General features: G+C 47.1%; 2 protein-coding genes across 10 annotated transcripts in view; one reads left to right on the top strand and one right to left on the bottom strand.

The window, feature by feature from the left end:
• Positions 1-613: 613 nt before the first annotated feature.
• On the bottom strand, positions 614-4,349 carry LOC117081748. The gene has a single exon (XM_033208097.1). It carries the CDS (start codon positions 3,140-3,142, stop codon positions 2,627-2,629), a length of 516 nt encoding a protein of 171 aa, XP_033063988.1. The 5' UTR covers positions 3,143-4,349; the 3' UTR covers positions 614-2,626.
• The window catches only part of NAV2 (neuron navigator 2), a 416,403-nt gene continuing 400,691 nt past the window's right edge, over positions 2,528-18,239 (top strand). For 7 of the 9 annotated variants that reach the window (XM_033208086.1, XM_033208095.1, XM_033208093.1 and 4 more), the window contains exon 1: positions 3,351-3,649. In XM_033208086.1, coding sequence (XP_033063977.1) covers positions 3,383-3,649 — 267 coding nt within the window. In that variant the 5' untranslated portion in view covers positions 3,351-3,382. Of the gene's footprint in view, positions 3,650-18,239 lie in introns of all 9 variants that reach the window. The other 2 variants (XM_033208089.1, XM_033208091.1) reach the window with 1 other exon arrangement.

Below are 18,239 nucleotides of genomic sequence, written 5' to 3'. Positions count from 1 at the left end.
TCAGAAAGCAGAATCTCAGCCCCCTTCTAGACCAACTGAATCTGAATCTGTATTTTAGCAAGATCCCCAGTGATTCTTGTGCATATTAAGGTTTAAGAAGTTCTGGAGGTGCACTGAAAGCATGATATATTCATTAGGGCAGAAGATCTCAAGCTTTAGTACGCATCATAATCACTAGGTTGAACACTGTTGAAATACAGATTGCTGGGCCCCATCCCCAGAGCTTTTGATTCAATAGGTCTGGGGTGGGGTTTTCAAACAAGTTTCCAGGTAATTCTCCTGCAGCTCCAGGGACCACACTTTGAGAACCACTGCATTAGGGCCATGGGAATACTTTGGAATATCTCCCTGATCTTTAGAAGCTGAAGATTGTGATATCTTTCCACAACTCTTGGTACACTGGTCGTAACTAGAATTCAGGGCAGGCAGAAGAGTCCCAAGGTTAATAGCATAATATTTCATATGTCCTTATGTTCCTAAATCTAAAAGACAATCTCTCCTTCTTGAGGGTTGATGCTAGCATCATTCAATCATTCAATAAAAATTTTGGGTAGCTATTCTGTCCAGCTTTATGCACCATACTGAGAAGATCTAAAGAAGGTTAAAACGCAGCTCCTAATTCCAAGAAGTTTATTCTCTAAGAAGAAAACGAATGCATGAAACAATAAATAACAGTTAAATAATGGTAGACAACAGTAAGGGAGGTGGCATCAGATGGCAAAGGGCAAAGTGTTAAGTAAATAGCATGGATCATGTGTGACCTGATTTCAGAGAGAGAGAGAAGATAACTGAAACAGACATACACAGGGCTGTACATTTCAGCTTAACTAGAGTAGAAAGTTGCTACCTAGAATGGCTAAGAAGGTGCTTTCTCATTTCTTAATGCTTCAGAGGTTAAGACTTTGATGTTTCCTCTGGTCTGAGATCTTTGTCACTTTGGGCCACTATAACAAAATGCCATAAACAGGATGGCTTAAACAACAAACATTTATTTCTTGCAGTACCAGAGGCTGGAAGTCTGAGACTAGGATGCCAACATGGTATCAGGTTCTTGGTAAGGGCCCTCTTACTGGTCCACAGAAGACTGCCTTCCGTGTCCTCACAAGGCAGAAAGAAAGCATCTCTCTCCTGTCTCTTCTAATAAGGGTGCTAATCCTATCATGAGGGCTCCACTGTCTTCACATTATTACCTCCTAAAGTTCCTCACCTCCTAATACCATCACATGGGGAATTAGGGGTTTAACATGAATTCCAGGGGGACATATTCAGTTAATAGCGTCTGAGTTATTCTAAATCAATGCTAGCAGCACTGAAGATCAGGCTATAGGGCGGGCACAAAGTGAAAACCTGTATCCTGGAAACAAAGAAGAAAGACAAATAGTTTATTAACAGAGATGACTTTGGGGGAAAGCAGCAGTAATTCAACAACAGGGAAAATAAAACCCAGCTTTTATTGGTCTCCTACATTGCCAGGTACTTGTGCTAAATGACTGTCATGCACCAACCATCTCATTTAATCCAAACAACAGCTCATTAGGTAAATGTAGTCAAACTTCCACCTTACTACATGTGAAAACAGCTTTATAAGGATGCATGTAAGCTTAAAGAACTTGCCCATTTCTAATACAAGCAGTTCTACGGGATGGGAGGCTCCTCATTCAGTAATCGCGAAGTCTGACCTGCCTGATCATCTCTCAGTTTCCTTCTTACTCTCATACACTTTGAGTCAGCGAGGAAACCACAGAGCAACCCAAACAGCGAATTCGAGTCGATGAACCTGTTGGGGCCAGTGCGTCCCAGGCGCGGACAGGGAGGGGCTCCATGAAACGCAGCAAGATTTGGCCAGAGCCTGCCGGGGTCATGAAGCCTCTCCCGGCTTCCTCAGGCCACTCTAATTACAGAGTCTGTGGTAGGTTGCGTGGAGGAGCTGCCTCTGGGCGGGAAGCTTCCCTGCGTATTGTATTTGCCTATAAATACTTCAAATAGTTAAGTGAAATGTGCAGCCTTTGAAAACTGGAGAGGAAGCCGTTGGGAGGCCCCCCGCCCGGCCCGCCTGGAAGAGCAGGCAGAGAAATGGCTGGCGCTCTCTTAACGCGGGAGACGAGCTTCGGCCCTGCCCAAGCCAGATGGGGGCAGCGAGGCTGCGGGCGTGACTCCGGAAGACTCAAACCGTTAAGGTGACCGGAGCAATTTGAAAAAGGAAACAAACTTCCCTCGAGCCGTGCCCGCGTGGCTCTGGGGCGGGCGATTGCGTTCGAAAGGGCATTTTTCAAAATAAGGGTTTCAGGGACGCGGGGGTGTGGGCCCCCCGGGAGGCGCGCGGCCGGAGCAGTGCCGCAGAGCGGCCACCAGCCCGCTTTGTACTCGCGGCCAAGCGCGGCCCCAGAGTTTCGGCGGCTGCCAGAGTTGAGGCCACGCCCTCTTTGCAGTGAGAGCCGCGGCCGCTGACTGGTGCACCGTGGACCAATGGGCGCGCCGGGGCGGCCCCGGCTGTCAGCGCGCGCCGCAGCCGCGCCGGCCTCAGCCTGTCCTCCCCTGCGCTGAGCCCCGCAGCCAGCGCAGCCTTCCCGGGAAGCGCGGCGGCAGCTCCCGAGCGCAGCCCTGCCCGGCGCGCCAGCCGCGCGTCTCAGCACCCGCGCCCCACGGCCACAGCCTTGCTGCGCTCTAGCTCACGGAGCATGTGCAGACCCGCAGGCGCTAAGGTGTTCTCAGTCCGGGGGCCTTCTGGGCAGCGGTGACTGTCACGCCAAGAGAGACCTTTCGGGGGCTCTCGCCGCGCCTCTGCTGCGTCGCGGGTGACACTGCGGTGCTCGCGAGCTGGGCGGCAGCTGCTTCTCGGTGGAGACGTCTTGGGACCCGTGCGCCCTTCTCTCCTTCCTTCGCTGCTCTCTCCTTTCCTTTCTTGGCTGCTAGCTCTTTCCCTCGCCGGCTCAGACCCGTAGCCTCCCGAGCGGGACTCGTGGGTTGCCGCCGCCTCTGTCTCTTCCAAAGGGGCCTCCTCACTTCGGAGATGCAGTGACAAGTTAATATGGGCGTCCAAGCCTCTGTTTCCCAGGAGGAAATTTGCAAGAGGCGGCAGCCCCTGAGCGCCCAGAGCTCTTGAAAGGCCACCCAGGAGAGGTGTGAGACCCGGCTGCAGCATCCGTCCAGGTGGGACCCGCTGAGCGCCGTGGCCAGTCCCCCATTCCCATCCCGGCACCCCAAAGGCGCGCTCGCCCGATTGCTTCGAGTTCCCCGACCTGGGGATTTTTTTTTAGTTGCTGGTGGTGGGCGCCTCGTGGGCTAAGGCCCGGCGCCTGCTCTGCTACCCGCGCTGCCTTTAGCGGTCGCCCCCGCCGCCGCTGCCAGGGACGTGCTGGGAAAGCCCAAGCCCCGGGAGAAGATGCCGGCCATCCTGGTCGCCTCCAAAATGAAGTCGGGACTGCCCAAACCCGTGCACAGCGCCGCGCCCATCCTGCACGTGCCCCCGGCCCGGGCCGGCCCCCAGCCCTGCTACCTGAAGTTGGGAAGCAAGGTGGAGGTGAGCAAGACCACCTATCCTAGCCAGATCCCCCTGAAATCGCAGGTGCTGCAGGGGCTGCAGGAGCCAGCGGGGGAGGGGCTCCCACTGCGGAAGAGCGGCTCGGTGGAAAACGGGTTCGATACTCAGGTGAGAGGTGCCGTGTGTGCCGGGGTACTGTTCTGGGAGGATGGATGAATTTTTCTGTCGGGGTGGTGTGGGAGAAAGGGCTGGATGGGAGAAAGGGCTACCTTGTGGTCAGGGAAGGGAACCATTCCCCTTAGGCCGGCAGGTTGGGGGATGTGCGAGGAGAGTGGGCCGGCCGGTGGGTGTGGCCCGGGTGCCCGAGGTTTGCCTAAAGAGCTCTTCGAGACCTGGGATGGCGGGCACGTCTGCAGCATCTTCCTAGGGAGGAGAAGGTCGGGATGTTCTCAAAAAACGTGTGCTGGAAATGTGAGGTCCTGCATGTTGAGGTCTTGGCCCCAAGAAGCCAGTATCAGCAGCAGTAGCTCTGTGTCTGTCTGGCGGTTCCGCAGAGATTCTGTTCCGGACAAGGAACGATCTGAGGCCCCACTGGGTTCGACGCTCCCTAGCCTGGCTGTAAGATCCAGGAAAAGGGGGTTGGAGGTGGCAGTGAACCTGCTCTACCCTTGGCTTGAAGATGACCTGTCCTTGCCCCATCTGCGGGGTGACGGGGTTCCAGGCAAGGTGCTGGGACTGCGGTACTAGTGCACCAGCTGAGGCCGGAGCTGAGGCTGGAGACTCCTAGCGTCTTGGCTGGCTGTTGCGGTGGGGGTGGGGGTGGGGGTGGCTGCCTTAGAATGGCGGCCGAAGCTAAGCCCCTCCTTCCTGGGTGGTAGATCCTGGTGTTGGTAGCCCGAGTGACGGGGGGTGGGGATGGGAGATGGCTTGAAGAGAATTAGTGACTCCTACCTTTCCAGGCAGAGCCTGCATCACTCAATTCGGCTGGGTGACAAGCCCTGGCCGTGCAATCTCTCTTACAGAAATTAGCAAGGGCCAATCAGGTTCTTTTGGCCCTCCCCGCTCCATTTCCCCCTTCTTCTGGTAGGAGGGGGCTATATTTTCTTGGCAGTCAGTCAGCAGGGACTTTTGGGGACAGGCCGACCTGACGGATGTGACTGTCCGGTCAGGAGAGGCGGGAAGCCAGAGGGGAGGTGGTTTGGGGCCGGTGTCAGGAAAATGGCAACAGACCAGCTGACCTTTTTGGCACATACTTCCCTGCTGACACCGTCTCCACCTTCTCCTGGAGCTTTCTCTGATCAGAGGCTAGAGCTCAACACATTCCTAGGCTTTCTGATGGGGGAACTGGAGCTGGAAGCTAATTGTAAGCAGACTTTTGGAACTCTGGGCTGGAGAAGGCCCTCAAAGCAGATTAAGCTCCCACACCAGGCTGATAAGCATGCCCCTTGCTGCTGCACTTGCTAAACATTTTTGGAAGCTGACAGGTTTGAGTGATGGTGTGTGGGAGGAAGGCAAGATTTCCTCCAGTGCTCCGGGGGCCTGCCTCTGAGGGTTTTGTGCTCTGCTCTTCTTCTGTTGTTAGGTACAGGATTTGTCCAGTGGGCTCTCCAATGGAGGTGAGCACCAGGGTACACTTCTGCATGGGGTTTCCCTTCATCCGTGGAGGTGGGGTTTATGAGATGTAGTGGGCAGTCGGTGGGAGGTCAGTACAGTGACTCGGGACTGGAGGTGACACATACCCTCAAGCCTGATGAGGAGCACCCGAGGAATGAGAGGGAAAGTCCATGCTGGGATTGTTCATATCCAGGCAGCTGTTCTGCCTTTGTCCGTTTGACCCTTCATTTAACAAACATTGTCAGAGGACTGGCAGTGCATAGGCTCTGGCAAGGTGATTCATCACCCTCTGCGTGAAAAAGAAAAATGTTCTTCAGCTTCTCCCTGAGGGTCTGGAACAGTCCACTTCCCTCAAGACTTTGCTTCCCTCTTTTGCCCTTGGTCCATAATCCCCCCATTTCACCTCTCTCGCCCACAATGGGCCCTTGTGTACTGAAGGTGAGCACAGTTTGGATGGACTGCTAAGGAAATTGGCCACTTCCAGTGGACTACCCTGATTTTTACCTGCCTGACCTCCTTTGCCAGTGCCCAGGGGTTCTGGGGGGTCTTCCCTGTGGCAGATCCCTGTCTGCACAGCTGACATCAAAGTGATTTTGGCCAATGGGATTTTACCTTCTTTGCCAGGTCTTCTAACAGTCTGCCTGATACGGTGCCCATTCCCCCTCCAAAAGAGTCTCTTGGTTATGGCATGAGGACTGTGTCTGACTGGCCATCTGGTAGTTTCCAGGTCTCAAATCTGGTATATATTATTAGAAGATACTCAGGAAGCAATGAATTAAATAGCAAATACTCTCTTGGGGCCTCTGACTCCCCTTTTATTCAGGGGATTTTCAGCAGGAGGATGGGTTGTGTAGTGGCTGATAACACAGGTTTTAAAGTCAGATGGGTATCACTGGTGTCCTGTGTTTGTCATGAGCTAGCTAGGTGACCACCTTCATTAACTTCTTTGGGCTTTAGTGTTCTCATCTATTTAAAAATGAGCATTAACAACCACTAGAATCGTGAGCATTAAGAAAAATAATGTGAAGTGTTCAGTGCAGTGTCTGGCAAATAAGGAATACTTAATAAAAGTAGCTATTTATTTTGCTAACCTAAGAGATAGGGCATGCTGAACCAAGATTTAATAGTCCCTAAGTGAGAAAAGATATGGCTTATTCTGTCAAGCCCCTGGAAAGGTATCAATCTGTTCCAAGGATTTGTAGAATATCTATCACCTTCCTAGTACAGTACCAGGCAGAATGGGAAGATGAGGGAAGGGCATAACCACTTTCTGAGTGCCTGATGGGTGAGGCTCTTTACATATACTCTCATTTCATCTTTACAGAAACACTTAAATCAGGTCTGATACATCCATTTTCTATGATAATAACAATATAGTAACGATAATAACAATGGTAATAATGGCCAGATCCTTATATATCACTTCCTATGTGCCAGGAATTGTTCTAAGAACTTAACATTAAAAACTAATTTTATTCTTATCACAATCAAATAAGTGTTATTATCCCCATTTTACACATATGGAAACTGAGGTGAAGACCAGTTTGCTAACTTTGTGAGTAGCAGAGTTAGAATTAGAACTTGGCCAGTCTAGCACTAGATCCCATGCCTTTAACCATGATATTGTACAGGGAGAACCACAGAGACTGTCTTAGAACTTGCAGGCCCTGATTAATAAGACCACTGCTGTAACCACTGAGCTAGATGAGGCTTAGCAAGGTACAGCCACTTGCTCCAGGTCATCCAGGGTGGCAGGGCAGGGAGTCCAGCAAGGTTGGTCTGGCTTCGAGGCCTGCAGTCTTCCCACTCTTCATTGCTGTCTTTTTTCCATCATGCTCTGGCAGATCTATGAGGCAAATAGGACATGGCCGGGGTCTTGGGGATTTTATAATCTAGTTGGGAGGCATAACTGATGTACATAGGGCAACCAGGCACAACACAGGGAGGCCTCAGAGGCATGCTTGGGGCTGGGTATCCAAGGTGCTCAAAGGAAAGGCCAAGATGGCTGGAGAAGTCCAGAGAGCCTCTGGAGGAGACAGAAGATGAGCTGGGGTTTGGAGATGGGAAGGAGTGACTGGTGGGGAGGAGAGGAGGTCAGAATGAGTGTGATAGTGGAGAATGAAGAGCAAGGTCATGCAGTGGTACGAGCAGTTGATACTGCTTCATGTAACAAGTCATTGCTCCAGATCTGGCATCTTCCTTTTCGAAAGGTGATGAAGAGAAAGAACAAAGGCTTTGCAGCTGAAGGATTGGATTTGCATGTTGGCTTCCTGGTGGATCATCATTCTGAATGTGCAAGGTAGTTGTGAGAAGATGCGGAAAGGGTGTCCATTAAGGATCTGATTCAGATTCATAACAGATCTTTGGGAAATGATGGTGATTATTATTATTAGCTTGGGGTTCAGAATATTCAACATGGTAGTTACAGGGGAAAGGAGGCTTCTGATACCTTGTTTTACTATGCAGCAACTCTCTTCAGCCAATGACATCCCATTGCCCCTAAGCCTGCTCTTCATCTCCAACAAGTGTGAAAAGACCTAACTTAGCCAGCAAGTAGCTGTTAGGTACAGCCCTACTGTCACCCACCCTTCCTCCAGGCCCCTTACCTTGAGTCTCTCTCATAAACCTACAGCTGGTTCTCTCCCACCACCCACCTCTCCCAGTGGAGGAAACTGTGTTCTGCAGCAGCAGCACACCTCCCCTGCATTACCTTCCTGGGACTGAGATACCTGTGCCTTCCCCCAAGTATGAACATTTCTAGCATCTGCTCTGTTAACATGTGAATAAATTAGGACCATGTGCAGAGAGTTGTTTTAAAGACATGCCCTATGTTTGTTCAGAAACTCTCTCTGGCTGACCTTCAGATAAGGAACATGCCTCAGCTATTTGAGGAGATGTTAGCCTATTTTTAAGAAGCAGTTGCAAGGAAAAAAAGAAAAAATATATACATATATAAAATACTTTGATATTTCCTGTTTTTAGAAGCTGGTGTTCAAGTTGCACCTAGTTTCTTTAAAGAAGTAATTAGAAGTGATTGAAATTCTCTGTGGGTGTTTTAGATGTTGAAAAAGAAAGCATAGAGGAGGCCCCTGGGAAGAGAGCACAGCTACAAGCTTACAACCTGTGGCAACTTTGCTCCATTGTGTTTTGATTAGAATCCTTGCTCCATCATCAAAGTTGATTATGGATTTGATTAGTGCATGTTTCTGCTATTGTATTACTCCCTTTCTTCTCTTTCTCAGTTCTTGGAGGGGAATGTATAGCATGGTTATCTGCCAACATGCAAGAATGTTTATGGTTCACATATTATTGCTTACTCCATGGGTTAATTTTCTAAAGACACTTTAAGGGTGGTACTGGTGGCTTATTCAGGGTAACATTACGTGTGTATATATCTGTATATAAATACATCTACTTCTGGATATGTGTATATATGCATATATACACACACATACACAAATATATACACATGGAACAGCTTAAAGTATTGAGCACATATAAGCACACACACACATCAAAGGGGAGGCTGGAGGAGTTAGAGCCCAAATTCTAGCTTTCAGAATAGCTAGGTTTGCTTTCCATTTCTCATTCTGTCTTCCTCTATGACCAAGATCTGAAGCACCAAATCTGGGTCCCATATTATTTACTTATAAGATATAAGGGATGTAGCCTTCAGAGAGGTGTTTTCATGAGGCCCTAGTGAAACTCTTGGAACCATTCTGAAAAAGCCAAACCACCCAGCGAGATTTTGGCTTAAGGTCAGAAATTCTTATTTCTCAGAATCCGCCTCAGCAGCAGGGAAGGGAACATTTATGGAGCATCTGCTATGTGCCAGGTAGTCTGCAGAGCTCTTTATATAGATATTATTTAATGTGAGGCACAAGAAGCTAGATAAAGTGAAAAACGATCTTTCCTTTTTTGTAAGGAAGCAGAGGCCAAGGGAGGTTATCACTTGGAGGCAGTTTTATGTGGTAAATTAGACTTTATTGAGAGGTCAGAGTTTGCATCTAGGCTTTGGGCAAATTATAGAACATCCCTAAATTTCAGTTTTGTCATCTTTGAAGCAGAAATGGTGATGCTTATAGGTTGAGGTTGAGGGTTCAGTGAGATAGTACAGGTAGGTTCCTGAACACAGTGTATGGCACATACTAAGCAAGGAATATATAGTGTTGCCTATTTTTGTTACCCAAGGTCAGATCCAAGTTTGGAAACTATGTCTGCCTCATTCCAAGCCCATGTTCTTTCCACCCTACCTCTCTGCCTCCCAAGTACACAGCTAATTACATGAAAAGACAGATGGCTTGCACCATGAAAGCCGGAAAGCATAGCAGGGCTTTGGTTAGATGAATGGGGAACAAGAGCGAATTAAGAACAATGTCATCCAAAGAAGTCATATCTCGAATTGTTAATTGAAACCTTCACAGGTTGGTCCCAGACATGCCATCTTTGTAACAGTAACCAAGCTGAGGGATCTGCTACAAACCAACTTGTGGGAAGCTTCCTTTGTACAACCAGTCTGAACTGGTTGTAGAGGTGGTTGAGTGGAGCCAGTCAATCTGAGGGCCTAGCCCAGGACAGGACCAAGAATGGGACATTCTCATTGACTGGGCTTCTTAATGGTTTCTTATTGTTCTGAGGGCAGAAGGAAAGCCCTTTTTTCTCCCAGCAGGCATGGTTGTAATGAGAGCTGGACCTTGTGATCAGTTGGCCATTAAGGTGCCCCAAGGCATGGCCAGCTGCCCAATGGTGCTTTACCAATAACCACAGGCCAAATTCAATGGCTATTCTGTCTCTTGGTCACATTTTTCAAAGAGATGGACAATGTGTTCCTAGAATGGCTTGGACAGAATGGGCCATGTGATTTTGGGAACAAAACTTAGCTAGGCTTTTTGTGCTTTAATCTACATAAGACAATAGTGAGTAACACAAAGGTTTTTGCAGGAACCCCCATTCGCCCACACAGAACCAGAGAATGACTCATGGCTTAGTGCCCCCTTTCCCAGGGAATACAGATCCTCTCTTGTGTTTTGCAAACAATGGGCCCCCAGCCTCAGAATATTTCCAAGTGAAATATTCTGCCTCTTCTTCCAAGTGAAACCTCAACACCTTCAGTGAATTTTGGGTTATTCCAATCCCTCCATTCATCTTGGTGGGAGAGAGGATAGGGTAGAAATGGGGTCTTAGTCAAGATAATTATGATCCCACTTACAGGGGTATTTGGAGGCCTTTGAACAAAATTAGTTACTCATGGCAATGTGACACTTTTAAAATAATTATAATACTAATCATGGATATCAATTGAGCACAGCCTCTGTATCAGCATAATACATAGCACCAGATATGTATCATTCATTTAATCCTCAAAACATCCCATGAGGTAGATGCTACTTCCTGAAGAGAACTGGAAATGACCACTCTAGGACTTCGCAACTTTGGTTCTAATTCTGTCTCTTTAGTCACCTTACTACATGACCTTCAACAAATCACATTTTCTTTCTGAGCTTCATAACCTCACCTATAAAATGGAGAGGATAATACCTGCTGTACCTTCTTTGAAGTTACTATGAAGATTAACACAGGTAATTATTGTGAACAAGGCACCTGTTTAAGCATCTTACACTTTAGGTAGCCCTTGAGGAAACCAGGGCTGACAGAGGTGAAGCTACTTTTCCAAGGAGCACAGCTGGTAGGTAGACTCAAATATTTGAACGCTTATCTGTTTGACCTTTGAAGTCAACCTTCTTAAATAGCAAGTGTGAAAGTACTTTGAAAAAAATATCTGAAAAAAATGCTGTTACTACCAAGTCTAAGTAAATCACTTTCAAATTTCCTTTAGCTTGGTAATACATATGCCATTTGACTCCTCCCCCTGCTCCAGAGTTTGGAAATACTGAAAATATTCTTTCAATGTTAAATAAATATTAGTTGCTTAATCATATTGGTTGAACCCTTTGGGATGTTTAAAATTTCAAGTCCTCTGAGGCCACAAGACCCACTAAATGTCATTGCTGAGTGTTAACTGGCCGGGCTGATTCTAGACAGAGGAAGGAGAAAATGAAGAATTTGATTCAAAATCACTTGTTGGCATGAGGAAGCAATCAGATAAGTTTAGATTATAAATCACTTTTTAAGACAACAGGCTGGGGATCTTCAAAAGTGTCAGTCTCATGAAAGACATAAAAAGTTTTAAAGCAGGTGAAGGACTATTCTAGAGAAAGAGTACCAAAGCTATGACAACTAAATCCAATGAGAGATTCTTGAGTAGATCCTGGATGAGTAAAACCATAAATACTACAAAGGTCATTTGGGAGAAAACTGGAGATATTCGATTGTAGATTGCATGTTAGATAGTATTATTCTATCCATTTTAATGGTATTGGGGTTACATAAGGAAATGTCCTTTTTCTTGGGAGCTATATGCTGAAATATTAGAAGGGGAGTATCTTGATGTCAGCAGGTAACTCAATTAGGAAAAAAGAAGGTGAGAATATCTGCAGAAAGAAGAAGAAAGAAAATGCAAAATGTTAACAACTGGTGAATCTAGGCAAAGATGTATGTGCACATCTTTCAACTTTTCTGTAGGTTTGAAATTTTTAAAACCAAAACTTTGTGAAACAAAGCAAAGTCCTGCCTGAATAGTATTTGTCACCGATGCCCTTGATATTTATGAGAACATAAATGAAATTGGAGTGTATGTGTGTGTGTGTGTGTACTCACAATAGCCTGGCCAAATTTGTTTCATGAGGTTTAGGTTCTGGACTCTTTATCTTCTTTCTGGTATAGTGTGAAAACTTTGGCTTAATTCCTTGTTCTTTCATGAGAATGATTGCTGACATTTTGTGGAAATAAATCACAAGATCCAGTTTCATTTGGTAATCTTTTATGAAAATCTAAGGTGTTTCCAAGGTTGCAAATACAAAAGAAATTTTTTAAATGAAGTAATTTAAAAAAAAATGTAAAACCTCTGACTGAGCCCTACTGGTCTAGGCACTGAGAAGGTAAGGAGTATGATTGGAAGCAAGCTTTTCTCTTTTGCCCGACTGAATCCTCCCACTCTTTATCCATACAAATTCAGGTTTAGTATTATTTCCTCCAGGAAGCCTTCCACCACCACCATGGTCCTAATACAGTGTCTCTTCTACATGTTCCATAGCCTGGCCAGTAGCCCCTCAGCTTGGACTGTGATTGCTTATTTTGCTAGACCATGACTTCCATGAGGGCTGTGTCTCTCCTGATTCCTGCTGGCACAGGGTCTATACATAATAGGTTTTTAGTTAATATTTGCAGAAGAAAAGAAGGGTAGGGGGAGATAAAAGAAAGCATTGGAAAACAGGAGTAAACAGAAATTGAACTTGAGCTGTGGATGGATCTTGCAGAACTCCCTCTTAGGAGGTGAACTGAGAAGGTCATGTGATGGTGGGTGGCCAAGTGTAGGAGACAGAGACACGGAGTGGGCAACCTGAACACTGTCTGGAGCCAGCATCAAAGCTCTCCAACACCAGGTCTTAGGGAAACTTGCCTGGTCTGGCTGAGCAGAGGGCGGAGGCAGATTCCTCTGCACAAGGCTGTTTATGATATCCAAACTCTCTGGCTGCTGCAATGGAAGAAGAGCTGTCAGGATGTGATGATGGCACGGCAGCAGACTGGAGGGGTTGAGAGGGAGAGAACACCATGGGCTTTGGCAAGTTTGGGCAGATTCCTGCCCCCATCCCCAACCACCCCTACCTTGGATGGAGGACCTGAGAAGGGTTCTGAGGGGGTTTTGGTTGGTAAGGAGAGGGAGAAGGTTTAGAAAAGCCTAGGATAGGACAGAGTTTCCAGGAACGATGATCACAGCAACCATTTATATGCCATTTCCTTACATAATCTCATTTAATCCTCAAACGAACTTTCTGAGCTGATATTATTGAACCTATTTTACCAGTAAGAAGAAAAATAGGAGTCAGTGAGAGGACTAGCCTTAGAGGAGTTCTGGGACTTTTTTGGTTCACACAGCTAGTATAGACAGTGGTAGGATTTGAACTGAGGTCTTTCTGATTCCCAAACCTGTGCTTTTAACCACTGCCTTCTTTTGCCGGTAATCGAAGGAGGCCTGAATCCCATATGAGCTACTGCTTTAGATAATCAAACCTCCAGACCCTCCTCTACTTGGAGCCTGCTCCCTGCTTCCCTGGTCTCGGCCCTTCTTGCTCCTTCCCCCTCGTTGGGGCCTTCTGTGCCTATGCCAGCTTGTTGCCAGAGGCTCTGTGTTTATAGGATGAGGAGCCCCATTTGGCCTTTGCCCACATCCTGCTGCAATCTGGGCAGGATCTCCTTGTCCTACTGCTGTGGCTGCTGTCCCCCAGGTGACCCCTGTGCTGCCGGCCCAGCAGGGTTCATGTGCCTAACAGCTGGCAGGACCTCGTTCCTGTCCTCCTGCCACATGCTGGCTGCAGCTCAGCAGACAGTCCCCATTTCATGCTGATTTGCTTTGATTCTTTTCAGACCTGGGAGTGACGCATGTTTACTTCAGAATGTGTGGGCCACAAGTGTGCCAGAGTTGTCAGAGCTTCCGGTGTGCAAGCTTTGATCGTTAGAAGACAAGCCTTGAAGGAAAAAAACCTCCATTTAGGTGACAAAACCAGATTTAGAATAACCTGGATTACTTGGGATATCTGCTTAGTGATCTGTGCCTTTAAGTACTAGAGACTTAGGACATCTGAGCCAGAGGAGACCTATGAGGCCATCTGCACAGTGTTCCTACAGCTCCATTGTGCAGATGAAGAAACCATGACCCAGAGAGGGGTGTGACTTGCCTCCAGTTACCCAGCTCCAAAGGGCAGAGCAAAAACCAGAACCCAAGCCTTCTGACTCTAGGCCAGTATTCCTTTCATCTCAGTTAGTAATCAGATGTTCTGCTCTGAAAGGCCTGGTAGCTTAAAGATTAGAACCAGCCCTATGCTATATATTTTTTCCCCTCCTTCTACCAAGTAGTTAAAATGAGTATCTTTTTTTTAAGAGACTGGGTGTCTCTCTGTCACCTAGGCTGGAGTGGAGTGACCATAGCTCACTGCAGCCACAAACTCCTGGGCTCAAGAGATCTTCCTGCCTCAGCCTCCCAACTAGCTGGCATTACAGGTGTGAGCCACCACACCTGGCCCAGAATGAGTGTTCTTAAGTGCTTCATATTAGGAAGCTTTTGCACTTGGCTCAGAGAACCAGAAAAATAGGGCCTCTTTGTGGATGGTATAAGTGTGGCAATAGGCCACCACTGACCACCTCCCATAGTCCAGACACTTTACATACATTATCCCCTTTAAGCCTCACAAGGGGACTGGGAGCATTTCATCCCCTTCTATGTATGAGGCTCAGAGGAGGTCAGTAACTTGACCAAGACCATATGGAGCCAGTACTGGGACTGTCTAATTTCAAGTCCATGCTCTTTCTACCCAGCCTCTTAGACCCTTGCTAGCTGGAAGCCAGAGAGACCTGGGTTAAGTTCCTACTTCTCCATTTATTTACCAGGAACTTCACCTTCCTAATGCTAGGGTGAAGTCTGGGGCACAGTAGGCACATAAGAAATAGTTGTTGAACTGCAGCTTGGACAGGTCTGCCCTGTCAAGCCTCAATTTCCCTGAGTGGTTATAGTATTTCAACATATCGTGCAAGCTAAAGCAGTTCATGTATGTAAAAGTGTGAGGTAGATAAGATCACTGTTATTTACTGAGCACTTAATATGTGCTTGATATTCTAAGCATTTTATGTGGATTTTCCCATTTAATTGTTACAAAAGCAGTAACTACTGAGGTGGATACTTTTGTGATTGTTTCCATTGCACAGATGAACTGGGGCAGGTAAAGCATAAGCAATTTGCCCAAAGCCACACACCCGGTGAGTGGAGGTGCCAGGTCTGAATCTCAGGCAGTGACTACAGAGCTTGCCTCCTTCCCCACAGCATGGTCCTCCCTCAGTGCTGCTGCCTACTAAAGCCAAGTCTAGTTGAGGGTGGAGAAGAGAGACACATGCAACTGAGGACACAGAAAGGGAAAGCAACTTGTTTAAGATCCCCCAGCAAGTGAGAGGTCATCAAACCCAGCAGACTTACCGTCTAAAGTAACATGGGGCCTTGTTCTTTCAAAAGTGTTCCCTCTTTAATGGAGAAGGACACAATGTAGTTGTGGCTGTGGCTGTGGCTGCAGTGAGCTATGGTCACTCCACTCCAGCCTAGGTGACAGAGAGACACCCAGTCTCTTAAAAAAAGATACTCATTTTAACTACTTTAAAGTACTCCTAAACTAGAGATGGTCACCAGGAATCCCGACTGCCTGGTGGACTCCATGGCTTTCCTCTTTGGTCCTTGCTTCTCACTCATTTGGAATCACTCCTTCTCTGGATTGCAGAGCAGAAACCAGTATAAATTTGACCTAGTCTCTAGAAATGTTTACCTGGCTAAAAATATGCCAGCTTTGTCATATTTTTAGCCACATTTAGATTTGAAGTATATGAATTGCCCACACCCATGTATTAGGCATGAACTGTTGGTACATTTTGTAACAGGACCTGCTAGTTTTCCATTCCAAAGAACTGGAATTCAGTCAGAAATTTGTCATTTGCAAATACCAACTCTTGCTACATTCCATTGCTGTTTTTAAGAATGTCTCGTCACCTGGATTGGGAGGAAGCAGGCCATGGGCGAGGCCAGGCTGGCTGGGCTGCCTTGGTGCATTCCCCGGGTCTGGTGGCTTCTAATCGACCTCTGCCTGGCTCTGCTGAGGCCCTCACCGTTCTGCGGTGTGTTGCCTTTGGATTAGCATAAGGGCAGACAGGGTGCTTATTTTAGAACTGGAAGGAGAGGAGATATATCAATAAAAGAAATGGGAAAGGAAAAATCCCTTCAGTGGTTTAAAAATATCTCTTCCTTAACTGGCTAGATTATTTTGTTTCTTAAAAACAGCTAGTAATTTTCTCCTCTGAAACAGCATTGGAAAGAGAGGCATGTCAGACTAAAAAAGGAGGGGGCTGCAATGGTGGCCTGTAGGTTTCACTCTCCTGTCCTGTTCCTATAGGATAGGTTATTTTCCCCAGTCTCCCAAAGCCTCCCTATAGACTCTGGAACCTTAGAACTATATCACAAAGACTCTGTTTTTTTACCCCTTCATTTTAAAGATGAGGATGCCATGCCTCAGGGCCTTTGCACTTGCTGCTCTTCCTACATGAAATGTCTTCCCCAGATGCCAACAGCACTCACTCCCTCAGCTCCAGTTCTTTGCTTGGATGTTACCTTATCAGAGAGGTGCCTTTCCTGAGTTTAGAACTGACTCTAAGCTGCCCACAGTAGAATGTGGGAATCAGGGTTGCCAGCAGGCACGATTCCACTTTGTTTTCAGTTTTTCTTTTCTTTTTTTGTTTTCTTTTCTGCCCACTTTTTGTGATCTAAACACTTGCTAACAAAAGTATGGTCTGTGGCCTGGTTGTAATGACATCACCTGAAAGCTTGTTAGAAATGCAGAATCCCAGGCCTTGCCCCAGACCTGCTGAATCAACATCTGTATTTTAATAAGATCCCAGATTATATGTACAGAAATGAAAGTTTAAGAAGCAGAAGAGCATTATGCCCTCAACCCCTTCAGAAGAAGAATCTAAGAGAAACCCCATCCCACAAAGTACTGTCGCCATCTCTGTCTAGAGGCACAGGCCCAACTGCCTCAAATAACCCTACCCTATGGTTGAAGATGCGAGGGATGGACGGAGTCACCCTAGAAAAGGACCTCATAAGACAGACTTCCAGAATCCGTGGCTACTCTGTTTCTTACATCTCTCTGATGTTGCTTAGGGTAATTCACCTGCACACTGGGCTTTGTAGCTAATGTTTGGTCACCATGACCAGAGACTGTTATCTACTTGGTAGCTGCAGAGGGAAGGGAGACCCAGTCTTTAACCTGGGAGTGCAGCAGTAATTAGGGGGCCTTGACTCCCCACTCTGCCAGGTGTGCCTGGGCTGGTTGAGATAGCACCTTTCAGGAGCTAGAGGCAGTTCCATCCAGCCCGTCTCACAAATGGCTGTGAATGCCTCTCTAGATCCTTCAGCAAAGGCTGATCAGCTATTCCCACATTCTGAACAGAAACCAACTCCCACAGTCCTTTGCTGTTTGGAAATCTTCCAGTTATTGAGTCCCCCCAAATCACATTGCATCATTCTAGCACGTGGTTATGTAGGAGGCAGGATGCATCCCAGGGCACCAGTGGGAGGGGCTCACTCCCTCTTCATTCCCTTGGCTAATGCTCAGGGAAGCCCTCTCAATGGGCAGGTGCTGTGCAAATGTAATCTGCCTGTGGAGGCATTTCTTTCAATCACCTGCAATTGTGCATTGATGTGGGGAAAGCCCATTGATGAGAGCAGAGCAGAATAACTGAGCTCCTGAATTAGGCTGCTTGATGAAATTATTGTCTAATGCTGATGTTGGAGCCTTTTTCCCTTGTTCTGTATAAATCAGGGCTATTTTAAAGCTGTTGCATGATCACTGGTGCCATAGAAACTGCCTGACCTTGTGCACACCTGTGTCTCAGTCAGGCATGCGCCACCGCAGGTAGAGGAAGACGACTTGGTGAGAGAGGTGCAGCTTTACTCCAGAGTCTACGGGAGGAAGGAAGGTAGTAGAGGATGTTGTGGAGCACTTTTTGGCTTCTCCTAGCTTTGTCCAGCTCTCCTAGCTTTGTCTCATTTAACTCCATTGAAACCACCTGGAGAAGTGACCACCCCAGCCACTCTGGAGTCCAGACCTGGTCCTGAGCAGGGACAGGGAAGCTGTCCTATGACTGAGAGATGATGTTTTGACACCAAGAAGGTTTCCGTGTGTGTGCATGCATGTGTTTGTGTTTGTATGCACATGTGTCCAAGATGCTCCTTGAGAGGTTGTTTGGCCACTGGCATCACTATAGCATATGAGACAGTATGGTGAGCCTGAAAGAGCACTGTTCTTAGAGTCAAAAACATTAAGTTCTCTTTCTAGACCCTCATTTAGCAAGCTTCATGACTCTGGGCACATATTCAGTGGTTCTTCACCAGCCGCGTGTAGAATTGTCCAAATAATCTACCAGCCCTGATGTCTCCCATAGATTCAGGCCTGGAGTGGCACTTTGGCATCTGTATTTCTTAGGGCTATGT

This window comes from Trachypithecus francoisi, unplaced genomic scaffold (assembly GCF_009764315.1).
Source record: "Trachypithecus francoisi isolate TF-2019V2 unplaced genomic scaffold, Tfra_2.0 Lachesis_group8, whole genome shotgun sequence".
In the NCBI taxonomy this organism is placed as follows: Eukaryota; Metazoa; Chordata; class Mammalia; order Primates; family Cercopithecidae; genus Trachypithecus; species Trachypithecus francoisi.
Note: the sequence above shows the minus strand (reverse complement) of the source record. Positions and strands in the feature narration are given on the sequence as shown.

Coding starts and splice junctions, on each gene's coding strand:
- LOC117081748 (XM_033208097.1), bottom strand. CDS start 3,142: ATGCTGCAGCCGGGTCTCACACCTCTCCTGGGTGGCCTTTCAAGAGCT.